The sequence below is a fragment of the Tubulanus polymorphus genome, chromosome 3, assembly GCF_964204645.1.
Source record: "Tubulanus polymorphus chromosome 3, tnTubPoly1.2, whole genome shotgun sequence".
In the NCBI taxonomy this organism is placed as follows: Eukaryota; Metazoa; Nemertea; class Palaeonemertea; order Tubulaniformes; family Tubulanidae; genus Tubulanus; species Tubulanus polymorphus.
The window spans coordinates 7,150,641-7,174,112 of NC_134027.1; the positions used below are offsets into that span (position 1 = coordinate 7,150,641).

General features: G+C 36.6%; 1 protein-coding gene across 5 annotated transcripts; it reads right to left on the reverse strand.

The window, feature by feature from the left end:
- Window positions 1-62: 62 nt before the first annotated feature.
- LOC141901372 (breast cancer anti-estrogen resistance protein 1-like) lies at window positions 63-23,297 on the reverse strand. 5 transcript variants are annotated; one of them, XM_074788572.1, is made up of 4 exons: window positions 23,190-23,297; window positions 22,182-22,304; window positions 14,633-14,808; window positions 63-4,372 (listed from the first exon to the last, which is right to left on the reverse strand). In XM_074788572.1, the coding sequence occupies exons 2-4, from the start codon at window positions 22,236-22,238 to the stop codon at window positions 1,996-1,998; spliced, it is 2,610 nt and encodes an 869-aa protein (XP_074644673.1). In that variant the 5' UTR covers window positions 22,239-22,304; window positions 23,190-23,297; the 3' UTR covers window positions 63-1,995. The 5 variants fall into 5 exon arrangements, with proteins under 5 accessions (XP_074644673.1, XP_074644669.1, XP_074644671.1 ...); XM_074788568.1 differs by having other exon boundaries at window positions 63-4,371; window positions 14,557-14,808; XM_074788570.1 differs by lacking the exons at window positions 22,182-22,304; window positions 23,190-23,297 and adding an exon at window positions 20,960-21,350 and having other exon boundaries at window positions 63-4,371; window positions 14,557-14,808.
- Window positions 23,298-23,472: the final 175 nt, after the last annotated feature.

The following is a 23,472-nucleotide window of genomic DNA, read 5'->3' on the forward strand; positions in this document are numbered from 1 at the left end:
ACATGAACACTGATTACTTTTCATATAAATTCCAAACTTTAATGGAAATCTTAAAATGCCGAGTGTACGATGTGCCACTGATGCAAACAAGTTCACATATAATTTACAAATGTTTTTGTCATTTTCATATGATACAGCAGTTGGTATTTACAAAAATAAACATCATTCTAGAATTCACTACCATTCATTTGATCGTCATTAAAATCAGCATTCTATGTACAGCGAGAATAGAACTTCAACGTGTAAGTAAACTGAACAAAATTCTCATAAAAACGTATCAACAGATGAGCACTCAGTTAATAAAACTTTTTTGGTGTTTGAAGGAAATTCTGTTCAAAATCTTTTTAATACATAAATGTGGTAGTTAGTCTTTTTCACCGGAAAAAACAGGTTGGATTATCGCATAAAAACACCTGTTACTGTGCAAAAAACATCTGGAAATGGAAGCACCAATATCATTGATCTCTAATGCAACCGATATGTGACACATTGTATGTATAGATAGATGTAAGCAATCTTTGAAGAAAATCTCTTTGAAAAGCTTAGTCAAAAATAATCAACTACAGAAGTATCTCATCAGTAAAACTGCACACAACTAGTTCACAGAGAGATAATTAAATTCTATTTTGTACTGGAAGGAATGGGATTTCTTTTAAGTGCGCCATATTTATATCGACCAAATGAAAGATTGCAATCATCGATGAATGCACAGTAATAACATATGACTTCACAGTTCTGAGAATAATAGCACAAATAAAAATGCCTAGAGTTGGAACAAAATATTCACCAATGTTCAATAACCAAATCTGACATCTTCAATTGTGCAAGCTTTAGTATTTCAACGAATGTAGGTTGAACACTAAAATAGCCAAATAAACAGACGTCTGATGTTCAACCACGACTTTTAGAAAAGAAGTCCCGATTGTCGCCCAATGTACTAATGAATGATTTTGTGCATACTACTGATAGTATATACCCCAATTATGATATTCGTTTTCCATATTTTTTATTTCCAAGAACTTGATGATAATAGACAGGTCAAAACAATTAATTCATAATGGTTTTATAACCTTTATCATCATACATCATCAGCATTGCTGGACTGCACCCTCTATAGACAGACAATAAGTATACATCATAATAAAACTCTAGTAGGGCTATATCAGTACAAGTATGAATATTTACGCGAAAGGTCTGTTCAAATAAGTTCATTGCACAAAACATAATGCTTGTAGTAAAACATTATGACGATTCCCAATAAAACCAGATTTGATTAAAAAAAGATAGAAGAGCAATTAAAATTACACATATAAGAAACATTCATTGTTTCTGCAATATTCCTGAACAGTTGCATTCTAATTAAAATACGTATTAACAAATATATTATCTAAATGTTAGATAAAAATGGTATCAGAAATATGCATGGAAAAACTTTGCATGTATGTGTCTATATCAAAGCAAGTACATGTATGAATATGTATAATAGAAGCCAGATATTTTTACTTTATTATAGTTAGTTATTGCAGGTAATTATTGCATATTTCAGGGGGATTATTACCGGTACGGTAACTGACAGTAGCCTAACTGATGTGCTGAGTGCCGGTTTATCAAACATTTCTGAATAACTAATGACCATACAACTGAGTATTTTCTAACGCTGACTCAAACCACATTAAAAATTCTTAATCTTACTCAGCATTCTCTAGTTGTTATTTGTAAATCACTAAATGTTGATAATGTGTAATAATGATTTCAGAGATTGATTGTGTGATGAACTTTCAGTAGATTAGTGTATTCTTAACCAGCACATCTATCCCTGGTTAAAGAAACTTGTTAGAAAAAAGCTGACACATTTTAGATACTGAACGCGGAAAGATGCAATTATTTAGAACATTCAGTCATCTAATAAAATTAGGTATGTGTAGCACAGTAACTTATACCGCAGAAATCAAAGCAAAGAATGTTAGGAACAGTTTAAAATAGTTTTAATGTTTATCATAAAGAAGCGCCTTTTGTGATAATTTGCTTCATCTCATTAACTGAATGAGACACATCGACAATGCGATCAACCATTTCTTGAACCGCAGTAACTGATGGATAGGAAAACGTAGCGTGTTTAGTAGCCAATACTGTCTGCTTCAAACATTCACACAGATGATTAGCGCAGAGCATCACTTTGTTTTTGATTTCTAGATGGTTCAGACTGCGCGTCAGTGTGTCGCCGATGTAGACAATCTTGTGCGCGTTCAACAACACGAATTTGCTGTGCGCGACGAATATTTTCGGTGGGTGATTATATTCGATGCAATTCAAAAATGCTTCGATCGCATTCGTTAGGAGTCCGGCATGCGTAACCATCTGGTTCGAATAAAACTCTAATAATTGTTTATCTTTGGTAGTTAACCCTGATTCCGATACAGGTGAATTCTTACATTGAGCAGGTTCTTCAGTTATTGGCACATTTGTATCGACTGGTTTAAGCGATTCTTCTTCGACTTTTTCGAATTGCACTTTCTGTTGCGGAGTCAACGCGTCTTTAATTCCGCTTTTATCGAAATCAATTGAAATATTTTCTGTCTGACTATTTGCGCGTTCTTGGGCCTCGCGTTGTCGTTTTTCCAGTAACTTTCGCTCCATTTTTTCCTTCCATTCAAGCTGAACATAATCATCAGCCAACCATTCGCGACTATCGTTTTCATAGTCATTATCATCGTCTAAAGCATTTTCTTTCGATCGAACAGATTTAATCGGTGTCGATGATGATAGTGGTACATCAGGTTCCACAGCACCGATTGAAGTGTTCAAACTTGCATTGAGAGCCCTCATCTTAGATGGAGGAGTTGGTAACGGCCGGTCTTGGATACCCGATCGGTTTGGTGAATTACATCGCAGTCTTACCCCATCTGATATGAATTCATCATTTTTCAAAACCCGTTTGAATAAGAGAGATGAATTGCCTTGTATTACGGATACGAGAGTACGTAAATCAATGCTCACATTACGAGCACATGTCATAATCAGCGTTAGATCATCTTCGCTTTTCAAATCGATAACATCTTGCACTAATTCGGGAACTGACCAGTTCACATTTTCTTGATTTTTCACCGCTTTCGATACGGTCTGATGACACTCTAAAATCGGCTGCAACGATTTATAAAGCTTACGCACTAAGTTCTTATCGGCGGCTCGTGTCGAATTCGCCAACGCTCCCTGGCCAAAACTAACGAACTCCGTTAAACACGATAAAAAGTGTACACACGCTTGTCGCACGTCGTAAATAACCGGCTCCAAATTCGCTCTTTTACGCCACGAACTGTTTATGAAACCCAACAACCGAGTCGTCGCCGTCGTCAGATCTTGTTGAACTTTGACTAATAAATCCATGGCAGCGTCGAGCTCGATCGGCAACTCATCGTACGGAATATTCGGCAAATCCGAACTCCGACTTGAATCGTAGCTCGAAGTCGACATGCGACGTATCTGCTCCTCCAAACCCTCCAACAAACACTGCGCGTTGTCTCGCAACGGAACATCTTTAGTCACCTGAGGTGGTATATCGTAAACCGAGCCCATTTCACCTTTTTGCGCGCGGCCACCGACTAAACTTTTGTTCGGCAGAGTATCGTACGTATCCGGATCACCTGAACGTGCGCTACGAGATGAACCGGTAGCTCCGTCTACGGGAAGGTCATAATCATGATCGTCAATCTTTATCACAGATGTTTTAGGACACTCATCTGATTGTACTGAAACTTTCGTCGTTACATTTCGATCGACGCCGATGTGAGTCTTACTCGCCGGCAAGCTATCATAAACGCCCGAATCGAGATCGTCTTTCAATCGCAACGCGGGTGGCACGTCATATAAATCGGTGATCTGTTGTTTTTGACTGGGACTCTGTTGTTGAAGAATCGTCGTATTTTCTTCGGCGCAGATCTTTCGCGCCGGTCGCGGAATATCATACACTTCTTGCGGGACGACTTCGAATCCGAAACTCGATCTATCTGAACCGGCGTGTCCTTGACCTTTAAAACTGGTGTTAGACGCGCTCGTGGACATCGACGCACCGGACCCGGTCGACATCACACTCGAACGGTTCGAATCGTAACCCTCTGAATTACGATGTTTCTGCGATGGCAAAACGTCGTACATTTGATTAGTATCCGGATTACTTTCTACAGATTTACGTTGTGACGTCGGCGGTACGTCGTAATTTCCCTGCGAGTCCATCGGCTGCGTTTGTCTATTTGGTGTTTGATGATGCATGGGACTGTTCCTCCTAGGCGGAACATCATAGTCACCGCCTCCAATAACGGGAGTTGGCTGTTTATCGTAAACAAAGACATTACCAACTTTTTGTGGCGTAAGGACCTGAAACGAAAAAATAAAAAAAATAATTTAAATCATTCATCTTTTTATGTATGGTGCAACAACCTGAAACTAATGATTTTCAGTTGTGTATTCTTATTTCCTGCTTTTTTTAGCTATGTCTGCAATTAACGCAACAAAACAAATTCAGTTGTACATGAAGGTAATTGCGATGAATTCATGCCATTCTAAACAAAGTAGCTATCATGATCATCATCATTATATTTTCCTCATATTTCCATTTGTAATGACTTCAGTTTGTGGCTTAATGCAAAACGTCATTTTCTATTTTCGATGTTGCTTTTACAGACATGAGATAGCGTTGATGAGTGGTTGCTAGACTTGCAGGCCTCAGTTTGAAGTCTACCACAATAGGGTCAAACGTTTGTAGGGCTCGACTTTTTAAGTCTAAGTCATCAGAAAACGAAGCCGAAAACTGTTTTGCAGATGGTTGGAGAAAGGTTCTTTTTTAAATCATCGTAACAAGACTCCTTCGGAGGCAGGAAAGGCGGAATTAAGATAATGATCAGATGGTTATGGTTGGTAAATTTGTATGATCAATTTATCTCGGTAAAGGCTATGACATAGACTTCCTGTGGCATCTCATATCTTCCTAAATTAAGTAGCCAAGTTTCCCTCTTGGTATTTTTTGACCTCATCTTTGATATCTTTTATTTGCTCGCTAATAATGCCAGAAGTCTAATCTATTGATCACACCCAAAGCATCTTTAAATCCGTCAAAAATTAATGGAAGAACACTGAGAAATTCACTCATTCAATCACTGACAGTTTGTCGTATTCGTGCAATTTTAACATTCCTTTGATCAAGAGCCATAAAAATAATATAACATTTATCAAACGCAAGCAAGGCTCTCATGTAGAAGAGGCTTGGTGCGTTTCCACATATGAACACACAAGAATCTTTGTGAAACAATATTGTCAAATTGCCAATACGGTAATTAAAGAGGTATAAAACAAAATCGGGTGAATTGGTGAATCTGGGACAATGCATTCATTATCTTGTTTCTTATAGATTTCAACAGCTCTGATATACACCGAACCTATTAATAAGAAAGTCCTAGAATATAACTACTTGAAGATTAAATGACAACAGTTACTTTTTCAGCCAAATGGAAAGATTTTCCTGCAGTTATCACTACCAGAAGGAATGAACATGAATATTGTCTTTATCAAAATGTTTTACAAACAATCGGGTAGGAAAGCAATTGCCTTACTGTCAGATCAGATCTGCCCATACTTAACATTTTAGGTATTCTTTTGAACTTTTAACTTGTACGCATACAAAGTGAAGACCAAGAATTGTTCACTGCCATATCTAAATCAGTGCATAATATTTACCATGTTTTAACAAATCAAAAGTGCACATTAAGCTTAAGAGACTCTGATTTGATTTTGGAGAAAATGAAACTCCTGTTGAACTCCACACTGACGAAAAAAGAAAAAGTTGTTTACCTTGTCTTTAGTTTCCGATACGTTCTTAGGTGAACTGATTACTAGAGAATTGCGTTTCGAAGAAGAATCGGAAGATTTTGAGGTCCGTTGTTTTTTCTTAACACCACAAAGCGGTATACAACCCCAGCTACTCATTATTCCGATCACAAAACGAACACAAATCAACTCATAACATTTCGAATTAATCCATGAAAATTCACTTGCGTTTTGAGTTGCGAGAACAACAACAACAACAAGCTACGACAAACTCCTCAACACATCTACGTCAAACTTTACTCCTAAACTTAGAAGTGAATAAACAGCCTTTGAATTCTTCCTCGAACACAATTAAAAGTTTGCCATTAATTTTCACTTAGCATTAAGCAAATCATCCAGGAGAGAAACGAAAGCTCGTTTGTTCACGTTATGTCATAATCAGTCGACTGCCAGCTGTTGGAAGTTCGGCGGACTGTCCCAGTCGGCAGCACAGCCAGCTATGAGTGCTCCTCGCTGAATGAATGAAGAGACTCAACGCTGACGGCGTTTATTGGAAATCTCTACACACACTTTACACACACACCACGACGAACCACAAGAAATACTCCTCGATCATATCCAGTCTTAATGAATACTTAAGTCAATTGAAGTCATTTGTTGTTTATAAAATGTAGATATATAACATTATCGCGCATAGAAATTGAACACAGCGGATATTATTGCTGATTGTGGATATCAAGTTGTCCTGCCATGAACTGATTGCTACGAGTAAAGTCCACATCGAGCAATTTGATCGCCACTAATAGCGAAAACGCGTGTCAAATGATGAACGAACGAAGGAAACAACATCAGAACTCCATTCTGAGAAGTAGCTCTGGCTACAACAGGGTTAGTCACGTTATAACCAAAAGTATAATTTTTCCGCTAATGTACATGTAGAGCTGTGTTTGTTTCTTCAAATAAGAGCGCGGAAACAAACTGAGCACAAAAAATAACAAACTTTGAGCACAAAAGATCCTCTCATTACTTCTACATCAAAAGCATCAGTAAACGTTCTCTTCTTTCACAAAAGAGAGAAAAGAATTAAAAATTTATTTTGTAGCGCTTATTTAGTATTCCACGTTGCAGTCTAGTCTCAGTTCGGGCTTTTTTTTTAAAGTCTGGGAAAACTTGGTCTGTCTGTATCGCTGCATAAAAACATTTTAAGATATAGGGCAAGAGGCACTTTCAATGTTACATAACTCAGCAAATATCATACATTCTCTCTTTTTACTTTGGCGAAATATCAGAGTATAAGAAATAGTCCACAAGATTATAGACTTCTTTGAATAGATCTCCACACAATCAGTGAATGAAAATTTTCAAAATCTCAAGCAGTTTATAGATTTTAATGCGCACGTATGAATCATGCAGCGTTATCTTGAAATCTTTAAAAATCAACCTCTCAACAACGAGATATAAAAGTGTGCGAATTCCAAACCAATGACAAATTTGAGTCGGAAAATAAGAAGCAGAATGGGTGTGTGAGATGTTATCCTTCCCCTCAAAACCACAAGTCAATAATATCTTGTCTATGAATATTTGTCTAGACACAGAATAGAGAGCCAAGTAGAACATAGGCTCAAGTATTTCCACAAGGTCTACCAGTGTATGTCAATGAAATCAGAAAACATTGAAAACCGAAAAAGTCTTAACAAACATGTGAAAGATCACGACCAAGCTTAACTTTCAGTCGAACCGGTGGAAAATTCTGATAGGTTCATTCAACATTAGTGAGGATGGGCCTCATCATGGAGAAACTATGGGCAGTTAACAATAAGAAACTGAAGTGACCAGGCCTAGATAGAATGGAACTAAACTAAACATACAAAACTTGTGTGTATACGATCATGCAGAAAACTGAACTGGTAATTACGAATTCATCAGCTTCCATAATGAGATTTGAAGCGAATGAATAATTAAACCGACCGCAATGACTAAACTAATAGAGAATCATCCAATCATCATGATACAAGTTCAGTCAGTAGATACCCGTCATAGCGAGAATACGTTCCATACATACACATCATTGATTAAAACTTGATTTCAAAAACTCGAATGCATCTCATCTTTCACAGATCCTTGTGCAACAATTCCCATATATTGGTTATTTGAATTGATCTTGTTGAGAAATAAATAGTGAAATTGTAATACGTATACGCGTAAATCTACGCAAAAAAATTCTTGACTCATCAGTTCTTTCATAAAAGCAACAAGCTTTTAGGTTGTTACTAAACTCGAAATGTTCTTAAACGTCTTAAATGATACGTATATATACTCACACATCCGCATTGATCCATCCTTTTGCTGCTTCAGTTAAATCCAACTACCAACGAAACTTCTGATTTGTCCTCATCAAACCAGCAGGAGCATCACGGCATCACGGCACAACGGCTGGCGAGCAGATGACTCACAACCAATACGAAGCAACAGACAGTTCTCAATTTCCTCAGAAACATCGCTTATCAGTCGCTATCAGTCGGCCAATAACGTTGATGTAATTTGTATGAATAATGCCAGTAATCAACAGAAATCTGGATATTCTTATAGAAACGTCATAACCGCAATCTAACCCCCATTACGGGTACATGGCTTTTATAGAAGAAATGAAAATGGGAAAATGGATTGGATAAATAATTCAGTTTTGCATGCATGACCCAGTCGAGCATCGACTCCAAACAAGTAAAATATAAAATGCCAAGCGGAAATTAAGTGTGTTTTCAAGATTTGCTGTCAAATCAAGATAAACTTAATGCAATGCGGATCAAATGTCACTAACTCATCCAATCGGAACTGGGGACAACTTGACCCAGAAAATGAATGGGAAGGTTGAGCAAAAAAAACAACACGAGAAGCAGAAAAAAGAGTGATATACAAGTTTGAACTGGTCCTTTTTTACATCCAGTTTTACAGTAATCAGTTAAAAATAACTAGTTCTGAAATAAAATCTAACCTAATACTGCGAAATTGGGTCCTGCGATTACTAGAATGTGACCTATTAAATCAGAAGACATGTCAATTGATTAGACATTCCTAATTCACATAGGCTTTAAGGAGTTCATCGTCAAAGGTGACAACCTTAAAACAATAAATCAGAATTACTGGAAAGATGCTGACCAGGACAAATCAATCAAAAGTCAATCAGTACAACTTTGATTTTGGACGGCTCTGTTCTTCAGACAGCTCAGATGAAGCATTTCTTCTTCTGCGCAATAAAGCTGTGATAAAGTGATAAAACCTTTGAAATACATGAAAGCAAGCATTAACATGAAAAACACCCTGGCATTTAATCATCATCGTGTATCCTTTAATTCATTCAGGAGGAAAAAACAGATTACGCTTTGAAGTGTATATCAGTAACTTCCAAGTACTTCTGAATGAAGTAAGGCTTCCGAACAAGATGAAATTAAGGAAGGCAAACAGTGTGCAATATTGCATGACATTTATCAATATGCAATGCAGTTATGACGCGGGCAGTTGACTTTCTAGACAATGAACTTCCTTGCTTCTTGTCGTCAAGGAAATGAACAGCTCTATGTCGTAGTGAAATAGACACATAAAGAACATTACACATCTAACAACAATATAACACAGCAAACTCCAAACATCATGTGTTATATGTTATATGATAGAAGCATATCTGCATTGATTTACAAGCTACGTTTTCATCTAATTGGCCCTCAACAGTCATTGAAGAGGAGTCCACTGCTAGATGAGCAATGCAGGTCATAATCTGGGTTGCTTAATGCAGGGTTCAATTATTGGCATATTGGGCTTGTGTCCAATCTTGATGATCGGGACAATAGTATCTTGAAAATAGATGAAAATTTGCGGAGGACCCCTTGACTCACAAGCTATGTTCACACTGCTTTACTCTGAATTCAGTCCCTTCCAATTAGAAAAATAGCAAGCATTCACACTAGCCAAAAGTCTGTTCTAAAAAGTCTGTTCCATTTTAAGAGGGACTTATTCAGACCCGACCAAAAAGACTGATCAAGGTCAGATATAAATTTCAAAACAGACAATTCCTGAATAGAAACATTATTCAAACTACCTGTCAATAATAGTGTCTAGCCACACTACTGATAACAGCTGATATAAAATTCAAAAATGCATCTAGACATACTGCATTGATTTGGTCCATCTAAATTGGTAGTGTGAACGTGCAGCTATATGTGCAGTCTGATTTCAATTATCTGTGACAGTGAAATCTGATTGATGGAATCATCTGATATAGTGACACCTGATCAGTTCAGCGTGAGGAGGCTATTTGAGAAATAAAACATAAGCTGATGGAAAACCGAGTGAGTCAGATTTGCAGGTGTATTACACAGCTACATTCACTCTCACCTGCCATGCACACTAACTCAACATCTGCCGTTCACCTGCACATTTTTATGCTCGGAAATTGCATAAAATATGAAATATTTGATGCATATTTGCGCTATAGTAGGCTACAGTGAAACAAAACAAAACAATACCCACAGTCAGTGTTGAAACAAATAAAGGCTATAATAACTGGATCACTGACTGAATCATAACTGGACAACTGGATCTTATCGCAGAATAAAAAAACATGAGAACTTCTCGTACACTCAACCAGCCACGGATTCATCTATAAAATTCCAGATAAATATAACATGTTGTGTGTAAACCACTTATGATAACTGAAAACGAGAACAAGTATGACTCAGTTTCGCCGATCAGTGGATGAGAAAAAAATAAGTCTGAAAAGCTGTCGAACGGTAACCTAATAAATTCGAACTTACCAAATGTGATTTGGCAGATCGGTGCTTGACGTACATATCGACGACACTATAACGCGTCAATTGAATATGGACCAGTTTCTCTTGAAGACCGCTGCAATTCACTTAATCCGTCAAATGATGCATGCAGTGCGACGCGAGTAATTATGTCAAATTATGACATGTACTCCATCGAAATCCGCCGGGATTCGACGTTCAAAGCCGTAACCAAGGAGGAGAATTGCATCGGCAGTTTCCATAGCTACTAATAGAACTTATTAGATCAGTTTTGTAGAAGAGTCGGCAAAAACAGTGTAAAATTTCATTAAAAGGAATTCGTAGAAATAACCGGTCGAGAGTGCAGTAGATAGCTCGATGAAATTATAATACTCGTCTAGAAGCATTTCGAGAGCTACTTTATTTGCAGCTAATTGTTCTCAATATTGTCACTCATTGCTTCCTCTCATCCAAGCAAAATTAATGAAATGTGGTTGATTTAAGCTTCAAGTGTTCAATTATTGTAAAACCTGTTGTCATTCAACTGCATTTAGCTTCAGGGCTAGAATTTAGACTCTAAAGCAACTCCATAATAAGCCAGTCTCGGTTTTACAGTCATTGACTAAAATACAGCGCGATTGTATAGAATATAGAAATGACTGACAATCAGAATTTTCATCTAAGAATTTATAGACGTCAGAACGTTAATGTTAACAAGAAAACGTCAAAAATAAGCAGAAAGAAAATGACTGAAGAAGAGTTGCCTTAATATAGGAGCATGGTGCCCATACAAGGCTGGCCATCAGTAAAAATCACGCCGAGTTGAGCTGAAAATACCCTCAAACATCAATGCTACCAAAAATACATAAAGATTGGGGGTCCTCTTTATGTATTTTTGATGCTACTTATGAGAAACCTAATTAAAAATCTGATTGACAAGAGTTTGATAAGAAACCACTCATCGTTTCAAATCTCGAGCGACTTCGTATGATGTTTGATCATCGGGAATACTACTGATTGAAGGTAGACATCATTATTACACCTGATGATGAACACCATAAAATAGCAGTAAAGCTAATTAATGAAACAAGGTTCCATCATTCATCATAGCCATAAATACAATATGAACACTGAGGATGCTTAACCATACTTCGATGAAGTTTGTAAAATTGAATGTTCTTATTACGCCTTTTTCAAAAGCCACTAATGTGTGAAGCAAATCATAACTGCACCCCTTGCATTGAGCTAATTGATTAACTCTAATTAGCCCTCGAAAATTATTATTGACCCTCATAAATAGTAATTATCGCGTAGTAGTAGTTATTATCATGACTCATCGGACTGCGATATCATACCTGGGCTACACATATGGGAAATGAGTTTTTTCAGGGCTGGTTTAGGAAAAGACACGCCGTTTGTTCATTGCATTGCAAATTTGATAGAGTTTATGATTTGATGTGAGTTAGCACAAACCTAAGCTGAATCAACCTCTTTACCAACGTTCAATATTTTTTCCAAATACGTTACCATAGTAATCGCAGTGAGTACAATATGCGCACGCAGTAGTTACCTGTAAATAGGATCAGGTAGCAAATTTCCGCCATTAGAAAATACCTTATTTGTTCAACGTAACCGAGCTTTGACATAAAAGGTACCCTGATTTCTACTGATTACAAGAAGCAGCTATGATGAATGCCATCAAAATGATGAAGGTTGATCATAAAGTCTGACATAAGAGCTTGAGAAAATGGTTGAATTATTGGGAGATAAGGGAAAATAAAATATGAAACACATCAAACCGTTCCAAAACATATATATTTTACTTACAGAATTGTAGTGATCAGAATAAACATGCTTCATATATGATGCGATTCTTAAATCTTCTCCGAAAACCATATCACTGACTGCTTGGCAGGACCTTTTATATTGGAATAAGCCCTTTCCACTAAGATGTGAAGGCAATTGAAACCATTGCCTGAATGGAGCTTTTACTATGACAGAAGGTAATTACATGGCCGAAGAATGAGTTTTTCTGACCAAGTCCTATCATGCAATATATCAGAAACATAATTAATTTCACACTCTACAGATGCATTGTGACGTAGGAAACTAATTGAGTAAAATGAATACCTTTTGTCCATATTTGGACTAGCTAATAAAGTGATGGAGGTACCTCACTCAATGATGTGGAAAACCATTTTAGGATTAATGAGCAAATATTTGCTGTCTGATTCTATTCGAGATTTTGGAGGAAATGTTTTCGTCTGATTCATTCAGGAATCGGTGCATTCTATAACGTCGCTGATGCCAGACTGCGCGGGATTATGTTGCTTCATTAAACGCGCAATAAGCTCTGGAACAATGCGATAACTGTGAGACAATACCAGCCGATGATGGCTGTCAAGTGGCGTAGCTTCCCTGCCATTCAAAGCTGGAATGTGTACAGCCAATAACTGTTAATCGGTCCTACTCTCTCTCGTAATAACAATGCTCATCAGCGGGAAAAAACACAACATTAAACCACTCTCGTCATTGAGAATCGATTTTTTTTCATTGAATAATTCATAAAATGAGTCAAACTCTTCCCGATTGTGATATAGTAATGAACGAGATTGAATGAAAAAACATCCATCGAAATTATGACTGTAAATGTTGATCTTGGATAAATCATCAATCGCGCTCTAGTAGTCATTGGTGAGACACGTAAAGTGCTGCTATTGTCGATGATGATTTTTTCATGAAAAATGCCTTTTCTAGCGCATTGCGGCTGAAGCGAAACATTTACTCGCCATTATACTTCAGTCCATCAAGAATCCTTTTCACAATTATGCACCGGTTAATGTGGTCAGAAAGTCAGCCTGGCCAACCTCAAAACCTTATAATCACGCTACAAGGGGTATATATAATGGGGAAACCTATACTCAGCATCCTATGACTTTCATGCAGCTCATTAAGAAATCTGAGTTGAGACATGACACGTCGCTGTTGTCGTCACAAAACAACAAGGACCACCTTCCATGTTTTTATGTTAGCTATCGTGGATGCCTTTGAAAAGAAAATGACACATTGTGGCCACCTGTTGACTCTTGACATATCAGAGCTCATCATGACAATAGAGGGAATATAAAGCAAAGTTATATTCTACATGTTCTAGGAACCAAGAGATACTTATCAGTGTCAAGTTGCCTGTTCTAGTGTTAGGTTTTTAGTCACTGATGAAATAAATATATGACTGACATCTTTTTTATGTCGAAACCCATATCAGAAATTTGACTTACTAACCAGCAAATGAACTACTGACTCCGATATATGGCATAAGAGTTAAACTCTTCATTTGACAGAGATGCAAAATGAAAATAGAAACAAACAAGTCTTTGTCTCGCAGGGCACTAGGTTGGTTCACCATCCTATTAACTAACCGCATAAGATACCATCGAAACCAGTTTCCTGATAAATCAAGTAAAGCAGTTTTACCTGTAATCATTATCACCAATAAACACTGTATGAAACTGGGAGCCATTTAACCTAAACATTGAGCAGATACTGCGCTATTAAATTGGCTGATAGTGAGTAGGAGTAAATCTTAATAGGAACCTGATTTCCAATTTCAAATACTTCAACAGGGTCTTCACTAGGATTTTCAAAAGGGGGTCAAAATTAATACAAGTGGAACTCTAAGCCATACTTCGCTCCGTGTCTGAGCGCTGAAGGAAAAAAAGTAACCTTGAATCTTTGAAATTGCTTGAATTTCTTAAATACTCTTAATTTTGAAAATACAAAGCTTGAGAAGGGCATTTTCTGAACCTTTTCAGGAAAAATTAAAAAAATTAAAATTTGGAACTAAAAAATGGGGAATTTGGATTTTGAAAGGGGGTCATCCACACAACCTCTGGAGACATCCATGTTCGATTCATTCCAATTTCGTCAAATAAAACAAAATAATTCAAAGCATTCTCACCTCGTTATTGATATTACGCGTAGCGGAATCGAGACTGTTTCTGTGACCCTCGCTGCCAGCGTCGTACATCCCTGATATCATTTTCAGCCGATTACCGGGAACAAGACCTTGCCTTCCACGCAAAGAGCAAAGCCACCATCCATCGATTCCATTATAATCACGTTGTACGACCGTCAAAACTTCACCGCGACGAAACTCCAGTTCTTCCGGCGTCTCAGCGACATTGTCGTACAGCGCTTTAGCCAAACACGTCTACAACGATAAGAAGAAATTCGACATCATATAATGGCGGAAACTAGACAGTTAATCCGCTGGATTAGGGAGGATTTATCGGATTAGTGACCCCTGTAATCAGTGCACAGCGCCGTATCTCAACAATGCACAGATGAATCAATAATATTGACTATCTCGCAGACTATCAATAATGTTTAGGAAATTGCAGAAGATGAAAAAGATGAGACCGACAAAACTTGCGTCCGGCAGCTGATTTCACTATGATCAATGGTCCTATCACGTTTAAAATATGAATGGCCTGCTCATTTGTCTTTCACCCTGGCACCTGAGTTTAGTAAATAAATTCACACTTCGCATAAGGTTAAAATGAAATGATACCTTGTTTTGTTTTACCTCTTTTGTAAATTGCGGTAGCCTAAAAATTGTTATCAGTTCATTTCGGCAAAGTTGCCTGGTTCTATTGTTAGCTTGGTCATGATTTTGAAAAAAGTTATGTACAGGGTAGATGGGCGGCTGGCCGGGTCAACTTTTAAGCCCAGCAGAAATGAGAAACAAGTAATCAATTTTTTTAGCCTAAATTTGAACATGGTTTAGACACGTGTTCTAAACAGAGAGTAATTGATATATTGGAAGACACTTCGAATTGGCATCAATTGGCTCATAAAACCTTGATCTCAATTGCCGTCTACAGTCAATATCATCACCATTTTACATCATATGAGTGTAACATTATCAACCTAATTAGTCCAATTATCATATTTTATGGCACACGCCACTTTACCCGAGTCATTCAGAGTCATTCAGAATTCAGAGCTTCAACGAGTGAAAGAGTTAATTTTGATGAGTTGATATCCATTGATAGTTCATGTTGGCAACCATTCCGATAAGAAACTAGCAACAGAATGTCTGTCCTACAATCAGTTTTTTTTTAGATCTTTATAGATTGAATCGTTGAATCTTATCAAGAATAGGCTGCTTCCAATCTTGGAATAAATAATGAGATGAGTTGTACTATATAGGTTAACTATTCATTTGACTCACAAGCTTTCGCTAATAATGTATAGTAGCTTCATCGGGCTCCAATCTTGGAGTAATAATTTCGGAGTAATATGGTTAGTCCAAGTTCCAATGTTGTCTGTAGGCAACAATGTTTAATTCCTCAAAAAAGTACTGGTAGCAGCGGAGATCCCACGATTCATTCACTGATTTTGCAATACGTCATAACTCGCGCTTGGTACAAAATGCGGGTGGCAATTTGTCATAGCTCAATTAAATTCACCTACTGTATACATACAATATGTTTTATCCATTAGCACGTACCATTCTCTAGCTACCTTGATAACCCACCTGAGCAAAGAATAAACTACATATCATCATCATCGATGTCTATTCATGCTTATTCCATACAACATGCTACATGTACGTATGAATTATTCAAGTCAAACATAACTTAATACAAGGTACGTCACACCAGCTATTACAATCTAAATTACTGTCTGTCGATGGGTGTCTTGATAAAAACATGTGGACAATCCACAATTCTCTTCTCAATCAGCTCAAACTTACCGGTACCATCGTAATGAACAAATATCTAAGAGCCAGCACTGTACCCCGACGGGTAGTACCATAGGAGTGCTCAGTCCACTCCAACTATACTCTATCGAGTGTCTGTAGCAAATATATATATATATATATGAAATAGCTACCCAAGTCATATATTATACTCTATGGCCAGTATAAATACTACAGTGCAAATATTTCCCCAGCGGTGGAATGTGTTGGATGTTTTTGTAAAACCAAGCGAATACCACACTCCCCGTTGAATAAATAACCAAAAACTGTTAGGAAAACATCATCCAGACCACAAAAACAAAATTGTTACATAATTCGCTGAGTTACACGGCAGTATATTGGACCGTCCATTAAGATGGGACACCAAGTGGTTGACCTCGCTAAACATAGACGGAAGTAACGGACTACACGAAAATTAGCTCATCCAAACTTGGAACTAGATTATCTCATAGAAAAACAAGAGCCAAGTTAGAGAAATTTTACTTACATAAATCAACATCTCGAAATTCAAAAAACCATTACAGCTAGCTACGTTCCTTTTCTAGTACAAATGAATATTGAATGAAAACATTTTACACTGTTTCTGTCATCGTAATGGAATGGTATTTCTGAGTGCTTCACAGAAGCCAAAGTTCAAAATCACTGTTTCCTAGAAAAGTTATCTCAGCAGAGGATTTCCCCGTGTTATATCATGGACGTTTATAGAACCATGGTTATATGAATCACAGCATCGCAAATTTAGGCCACGTGATCTGTGTATAATCTAGGAGTAAATATCTCGATCAATCGGTAATCTTTGAAAAAACATACCTGCTGAATGACCATCACGACGAAAACTCTTAACTGGGCACCAAAAGTGAATGAAATAATTCTCAGGATCTGTTGAAATCAATAGAAAGTGGCCTTAACTGTGTCGGCAATTTACACTCCACTATTCTCATTCACTGTTTGACATCATTGTTTCATTGTTCGCAGCTCGAAATTTGACCAAAGGTGAATTTACTATTCATCGAAACTATGGAAACCTTTTCAAGAAAAAACCTCCTGAAGCAGCGCGGCCGTTAACGAAACCATTGACAAAACCTGCGAGCGAAGTAAAATGTGACCCTAAAAGACTCCCTCTGATTCATCAACAAGAAAAAGGAAACTAATGGTATCATATTTAAGCTTGCAAATTAATGAAGACAAATGTATTATCGACATTGATGCTTTTATTCAAGTGAACAATGGGTGCTTATGTCTTCTGGTTCGGCACTGTTGCAAACATCAGCAAACTGTTTAATGACAGTTACAATAAATAGCGATTAGTGTCACTAATTATTGGAAACAATGGGGTCAACTGGTGAACACAACTGCGAACTAGATCAGAATAGCTGCAAAAATTAGTCATCAGAATGCAGAAATTGATAGCATTTACCAATGTCCTGGCTTTATCCTGTGTCACATTCAACAAAAATAGGTGAAAGCACCAGTATTTGACTCAAATTGGCAATCGGTATACTAGAATTCTATGAGGTATACGAGAATATCAAACTTATGCTAGGAACGAGCACAAGATTCAAGAACTTAAAGAAATTTTTCAAACCAGTCTAAAACACGTACCCCTAGTGGTGAGTAAAGTCGACAATTTCTGACCGGGTATGAATGGTGCTTCCTGCGAGCCTTCAACGCAGCAAAAAACTTGTTTGTATAAAGCGGCATCATTGAGTTGAATTAACAGAAACACCTGAGACTTAGTCCTTATTTCAATGCAATATCCAAACACTCAACGTAATGTTGAAATCTCTCCATCTGTAGATTTAGTCTTTCAGACTATGAGTCCTGAAATCGACTAAAATCCGCAGCCAACTCCTGCAATACAATGACGAACAGAATCCCGTGTAGTTCATTCACAGATCCATGCCCAAACCACAATTTCAAACACAGATGGTTAGAAAATGTCAACAAGTGCAAAACCTCTAGCGGAAATAGTCACATTTCTAACTCCCATTTTCCCATCAGCTCTTCCTGTGTATAACACAATCCAGCTAGATTTGCTACAGTGATTTCTCCATTTACTCCATTCGATCAGTTCCAAATTAGCAACACTGCACAAATACGGTATTTTGTCTGTATTTGCTCACAATTGCATCAGCCGATGACATCCGCCGTTTCGCAACGATAAAAACCTAAATGAGAGTTCACATTAGATACAGAAATCGCATCATCAGATTAAACGCGGACGGTCGGCTGGGCCCTGTCAGTTGTAATCACATGTATGTGTGTCGAAAGTAATTATAGTCATCACGCATTCTTAATACGTCAACAAACACCACCGATAAACAATCAAACCTTCACAATCATAAGGAGTCACCTAGTTTCTCCAAGAACGCTAACTTCGATGTCAACCATTGGATAGTTTGTGTACATTTCCTCCTCCACTATTATTTTTTTCTTTCTAAAGAAATACTTCCTACCATTGTCCACAAGCTTAACAGAACAGCTCCATTTTACAACTGCAGTTCATTCAACATATATATCATACATAGCTGATTACAACAGGTGTTGAATGTATATGATAATTATATGAATTCTTAATTAACACTTTCCTGTAGTGACCTACTATGCCCCAATATACCAGTACTGCAGTTATGAATATCTAAGTTATTGATCACAAATTTTTTCAACGTTCATTTACTCGAGCACACTTGAAATTGTTCGATAATTCACAACAAAAAATTTCAAATTCAAAATGAAATTTCCTAAATAGTGTGAGCAAAGCTAACTGAAACAAAAATTGTCATAATTTTGGAGCTTCAAAGCAAATTGTTTTTCATACAGAAAGTTTGGCCTTTACCATGAAAATACTAGGCCTCTTTGTATCCATTATAGCCTTGAGACAATCAAAAGACTTTTTAAAAAACGCATTCATAGCCATAACAAATCAACATTCTTGGCCTAGATGAAAACAATAAATGAAGAATTTTTTTCAGGGGCATAAAAAAACTTTGAATTTAAGTGTGCGCATACGAATATACATGTGTCCAAAATATGTATATATCAACTTGGAAAATACTTGTATGACATTGGACAAGAAAATGCATAGTTTCCCATAGAGTGTGATATATGACAAAAACCCATTTATTACATGATAAAGATTTAGTAATTAAATGTAATAATCCGAATAATCTTAGATTGACAATTAATTGTATTTTTCCCCGAGATTTTAAATAAGATATCATCTCGGGACTTTGAACTGTAGGATAAGTGCAAGGATCGAAATATTAGCTCTAATACTCTAAGACCTTCATCTAACAGTCAAGCATAATATCACCACATGATGTCAACTATGTTTATCATTGTCATCAATACCTGATCAATTTAAGTTGATATATGACAATAATGAATGGCGTATGTGGACAGACCACCTCCCGGTTTATACAACAATAATATTTAAACTAATATCATTATTATACATGTACCCACATACATTAATACGAAGTATGTGTCCACCCGCGGGTCGCCAAAGGTCAAGAGATGTCCTTATTAAGTGCAGAATTTACGGAATTATGTACGGTAATATTGCAATGTTCATCTTATTAGTGACCAGATTAGTGACCTTTTCAAATCGGTAACAGGTAAAAATCCCCCATAGGTAAAAAAAAACCCAAATTTGATTTCACAGCAATCCAGACGACGAGACAATATCAGCAATCATCTTCTTGACATCATCTTCAGCAGCTCCAATTTTATGGAATATTTTATTTTTAAAGATTAGATTCTGTACTGTTTGATTTAAAAACTGAGTTAAAAACATTCCTATTTAGGCAATATCTTAATGGACTGTTTTAAATTTGTTCATTTGTTAACGGCTGAAATGTATTTGGAGCGCAGTGCATGAGAAATATATATTATCATCATTATACAGAACAGAAATCACCAGAAATGCTTGGAAACTGCTGGTCTTACATCAGAGGAAGTGCAATGAATGGGCCACCAGTACATAAATTCTGACAAAGAAATCTTAATCCATGAATCCGGTAGCGATAGTTTTTCTTCGAAAACCGATTGACACGATCTACCGGTATACCAGTCAGTTGAATGAACAGCAGTTTTTAATGGGTCTTTTCTGATCTGAATGTGTATCGGTACGAAAACATTATATTTCGCATCACCATACACAGAATCAATACGAAGCTATGACAGCGAAACAACAAACATGTCGAAACCCTTTGGGAGGAATTATATAATTGATATCATACACGCATGATGCGCACGCGTGTGTATGTATATAGGACTAGAATGTATAGAGATAAATCTATAGATTATCGATAAAATCCTAACACGAATAGATATTGAATTAAAATTACAACCATTAATCTATAACTCACAAATTTGTGAATACATGATGGTTTATAGATTAAGTACCAACCCTTAAATCCAGATCAGTTTGATCCAAATTTTCATCTAATCTGGATATATGAAAACGTTTCTTACGAACTTAGCAGTGCATAAACTAAACAGTGGATTCTACTAAAAAATCTCTTTTCTCGTTAAGAATCGAAAACGTACAGGCTACTTGAAAAAAGCAGTTCCACCAGTAAGGTATATATCTTACCTGCATCCACATGATGACCAATTGATTGTTATTTCATGAGAAGCAACATATACTCGAACAAATGACGAAACCAATATCGTCGTATTTTATCTTCAATCGTGCATGTTTATATGCTTATTTCCCAGTGGTCTGTCATGTAGATGCGAAATGTTAACATTCGAAGTGAAGTTTCGTTTCGAAAACGCATTCAAATGGCATCACAAATCCACATAAGTCTCGTAGCACGAAGTTTATTATAGGTCCAGCGAAATGAAGTCGATTCAGGCTTACAACGTACAACATGCATCTTCTACAACAATGCTACCACAGTGACGGCTGGTTTTTGGAAAAAGAAAACGTAACATTCTCGCCGAAGATAACGCCACGCGTTACGACTGGGAGAACGTGGAGAAGAGAATGTTAGTTTCCACGCAACAACATCAATATTATTCTAACACCTGATTAGACAATTCTGTCTACAGAGAGAGAGGTATTCTGGTCTTAAAAACAAAAAATCATTCCACCTCTTAGTAAAACAATATAAAGCTATCCACTCTGGTTTAAACCTATCCACTCTGGTCGTATATTCCAAAAACCAATTGATAGTATTCCAAATATCCACTCAGCATCATAAGTGACAAGAAGTCACCATCATCCTAAATATCCCTTCGTAAATATGTCTATAAAAATCCATCAGAGCAGTATGAAATATTGAAATAAATATTCAGAACATCGAATATATTATATATAAGATTCAAGTTCAGACTTATAGTAGTTGAACTTAAATAGTACAATGAAATTCAATTGATTTAACCATAACTCCTACATTGTCATTTTTAGAAACAATTCACGTAGAGTCGTAAAGTTTCACCATATAACCCCGTGTGAGGTCAACCGTAACATTTCCAAAAATACGCATACGGATTTCTGAAATTCTTTAATTCATAGATTCTATACTTGACTGGCTCAGATTCGAACTATCAGAGCAAGCACGCGCCTAAGCGCTTATATATATATATATATATGCTGTTATGGTTGTTTAGACAAATTTATTACACCTGCCAAGAATGGTTCGAATGGCGGTTCTGATAAAATGCGTGTAACTGCAATAACAATTTTATCAGGTGGTGCTGTGCAAGATCAAGATTATTTTTTGAACATGATATGATTCCTTTCAATTAAAATCTAACTATTACATAAATAACAGCGATAGGTACACTGCTCCTTAAACCTGTGTACTTACCCGATAAAAGTTGCCAGGATATGTCACATTCAAATCCATTCTAATATCCAGAGTCATCGAGGTGAAAATTTCATTCGAAAATTTCAATCCATCCTAAAAGTCGATTCATACATGATTTATCACCTGCAAATATATGAATGCATTGATATATTCAAAGATGAATTAATTGAAACCTTTTTCAAAATTTCATAGTAATCCCAATGTATTCCCAATTCATCAAAATCTAATCTAGATTTTGAACAGTGTTATTGAAGCTAGATAGCAAAATACATACACGTATTATATGGACGTATACAAACTTAAAGCAATGTCGAAACTCTGAGATAAAAATAAAAAACCTCAGGCTGAAATACCGGTTAACAAAAATACGATTCATATTTGAATTAGGTACTTTGCTATTTTAGTATCGAGTAAATTCATTGTGTGACACTTAAGTGCGTCATAGAACACAACATACCAAAAGTTTGCCATATCATTAGCTGCCAGTACACTTCCAAACAAATTCTTACATAAAATTTTTTTGATTGCTTTGTACATTTTGCATTCAAAAGAGGATATGAAAAATTACATCCATCTGTGAACCTCAACGAATATCTTAAGAAGTTCCCTACAGAAACAACCTTAGATTTTCATTTCATGCATGAGTGTAGATTTTCACTAATCTACAACATTTGTGTAAAGTTTTAAATTCTCAGTAAAATTTTTGAATGATTTTCATCAGCTAGAACCTTGAATGGAATTCAATAATCCAACAAAATCAATATGACACTTACCAGTATAGGCCTAGATGTAATGTAACCTATTAGTTTGGAAGAAGCCATGTCCAATAGGCCTACACGCATTAGTCCTAAATAAGATACTTATTGCCAATAGAATTGCAATGCCAAACTTACAGTCAGAGAATACAAAAAAGACAACACATTCCATTTTATCTTTTAACACATTTCTTACAAATCTATCTCATGCACACATGCCGCAAGCCATTGTTATTATCTAATGCTGACTCACGTTGCGACACTTTTTCCATCAAGATCTCTATTTCGAGACCAACGCACGGTGCGTGCATGTCATCAGACTGGATTTATTGTACAAAACGGGTGCCTTTATAGTGGGACAGTTGAATTGGATACCAGTAATGAGTGGAAGATTAAAAATTTCAATTCATGCGCACACAATTCTGCACAAACTGATAAAAAGCTTCATTTTAAAGTAAATCGATGTTGGGTAATCTATTGTAAGAATTGTAAAGGCACACCCTTTTCGGGCCATTCAGTGATTTCGATTTGCCTCA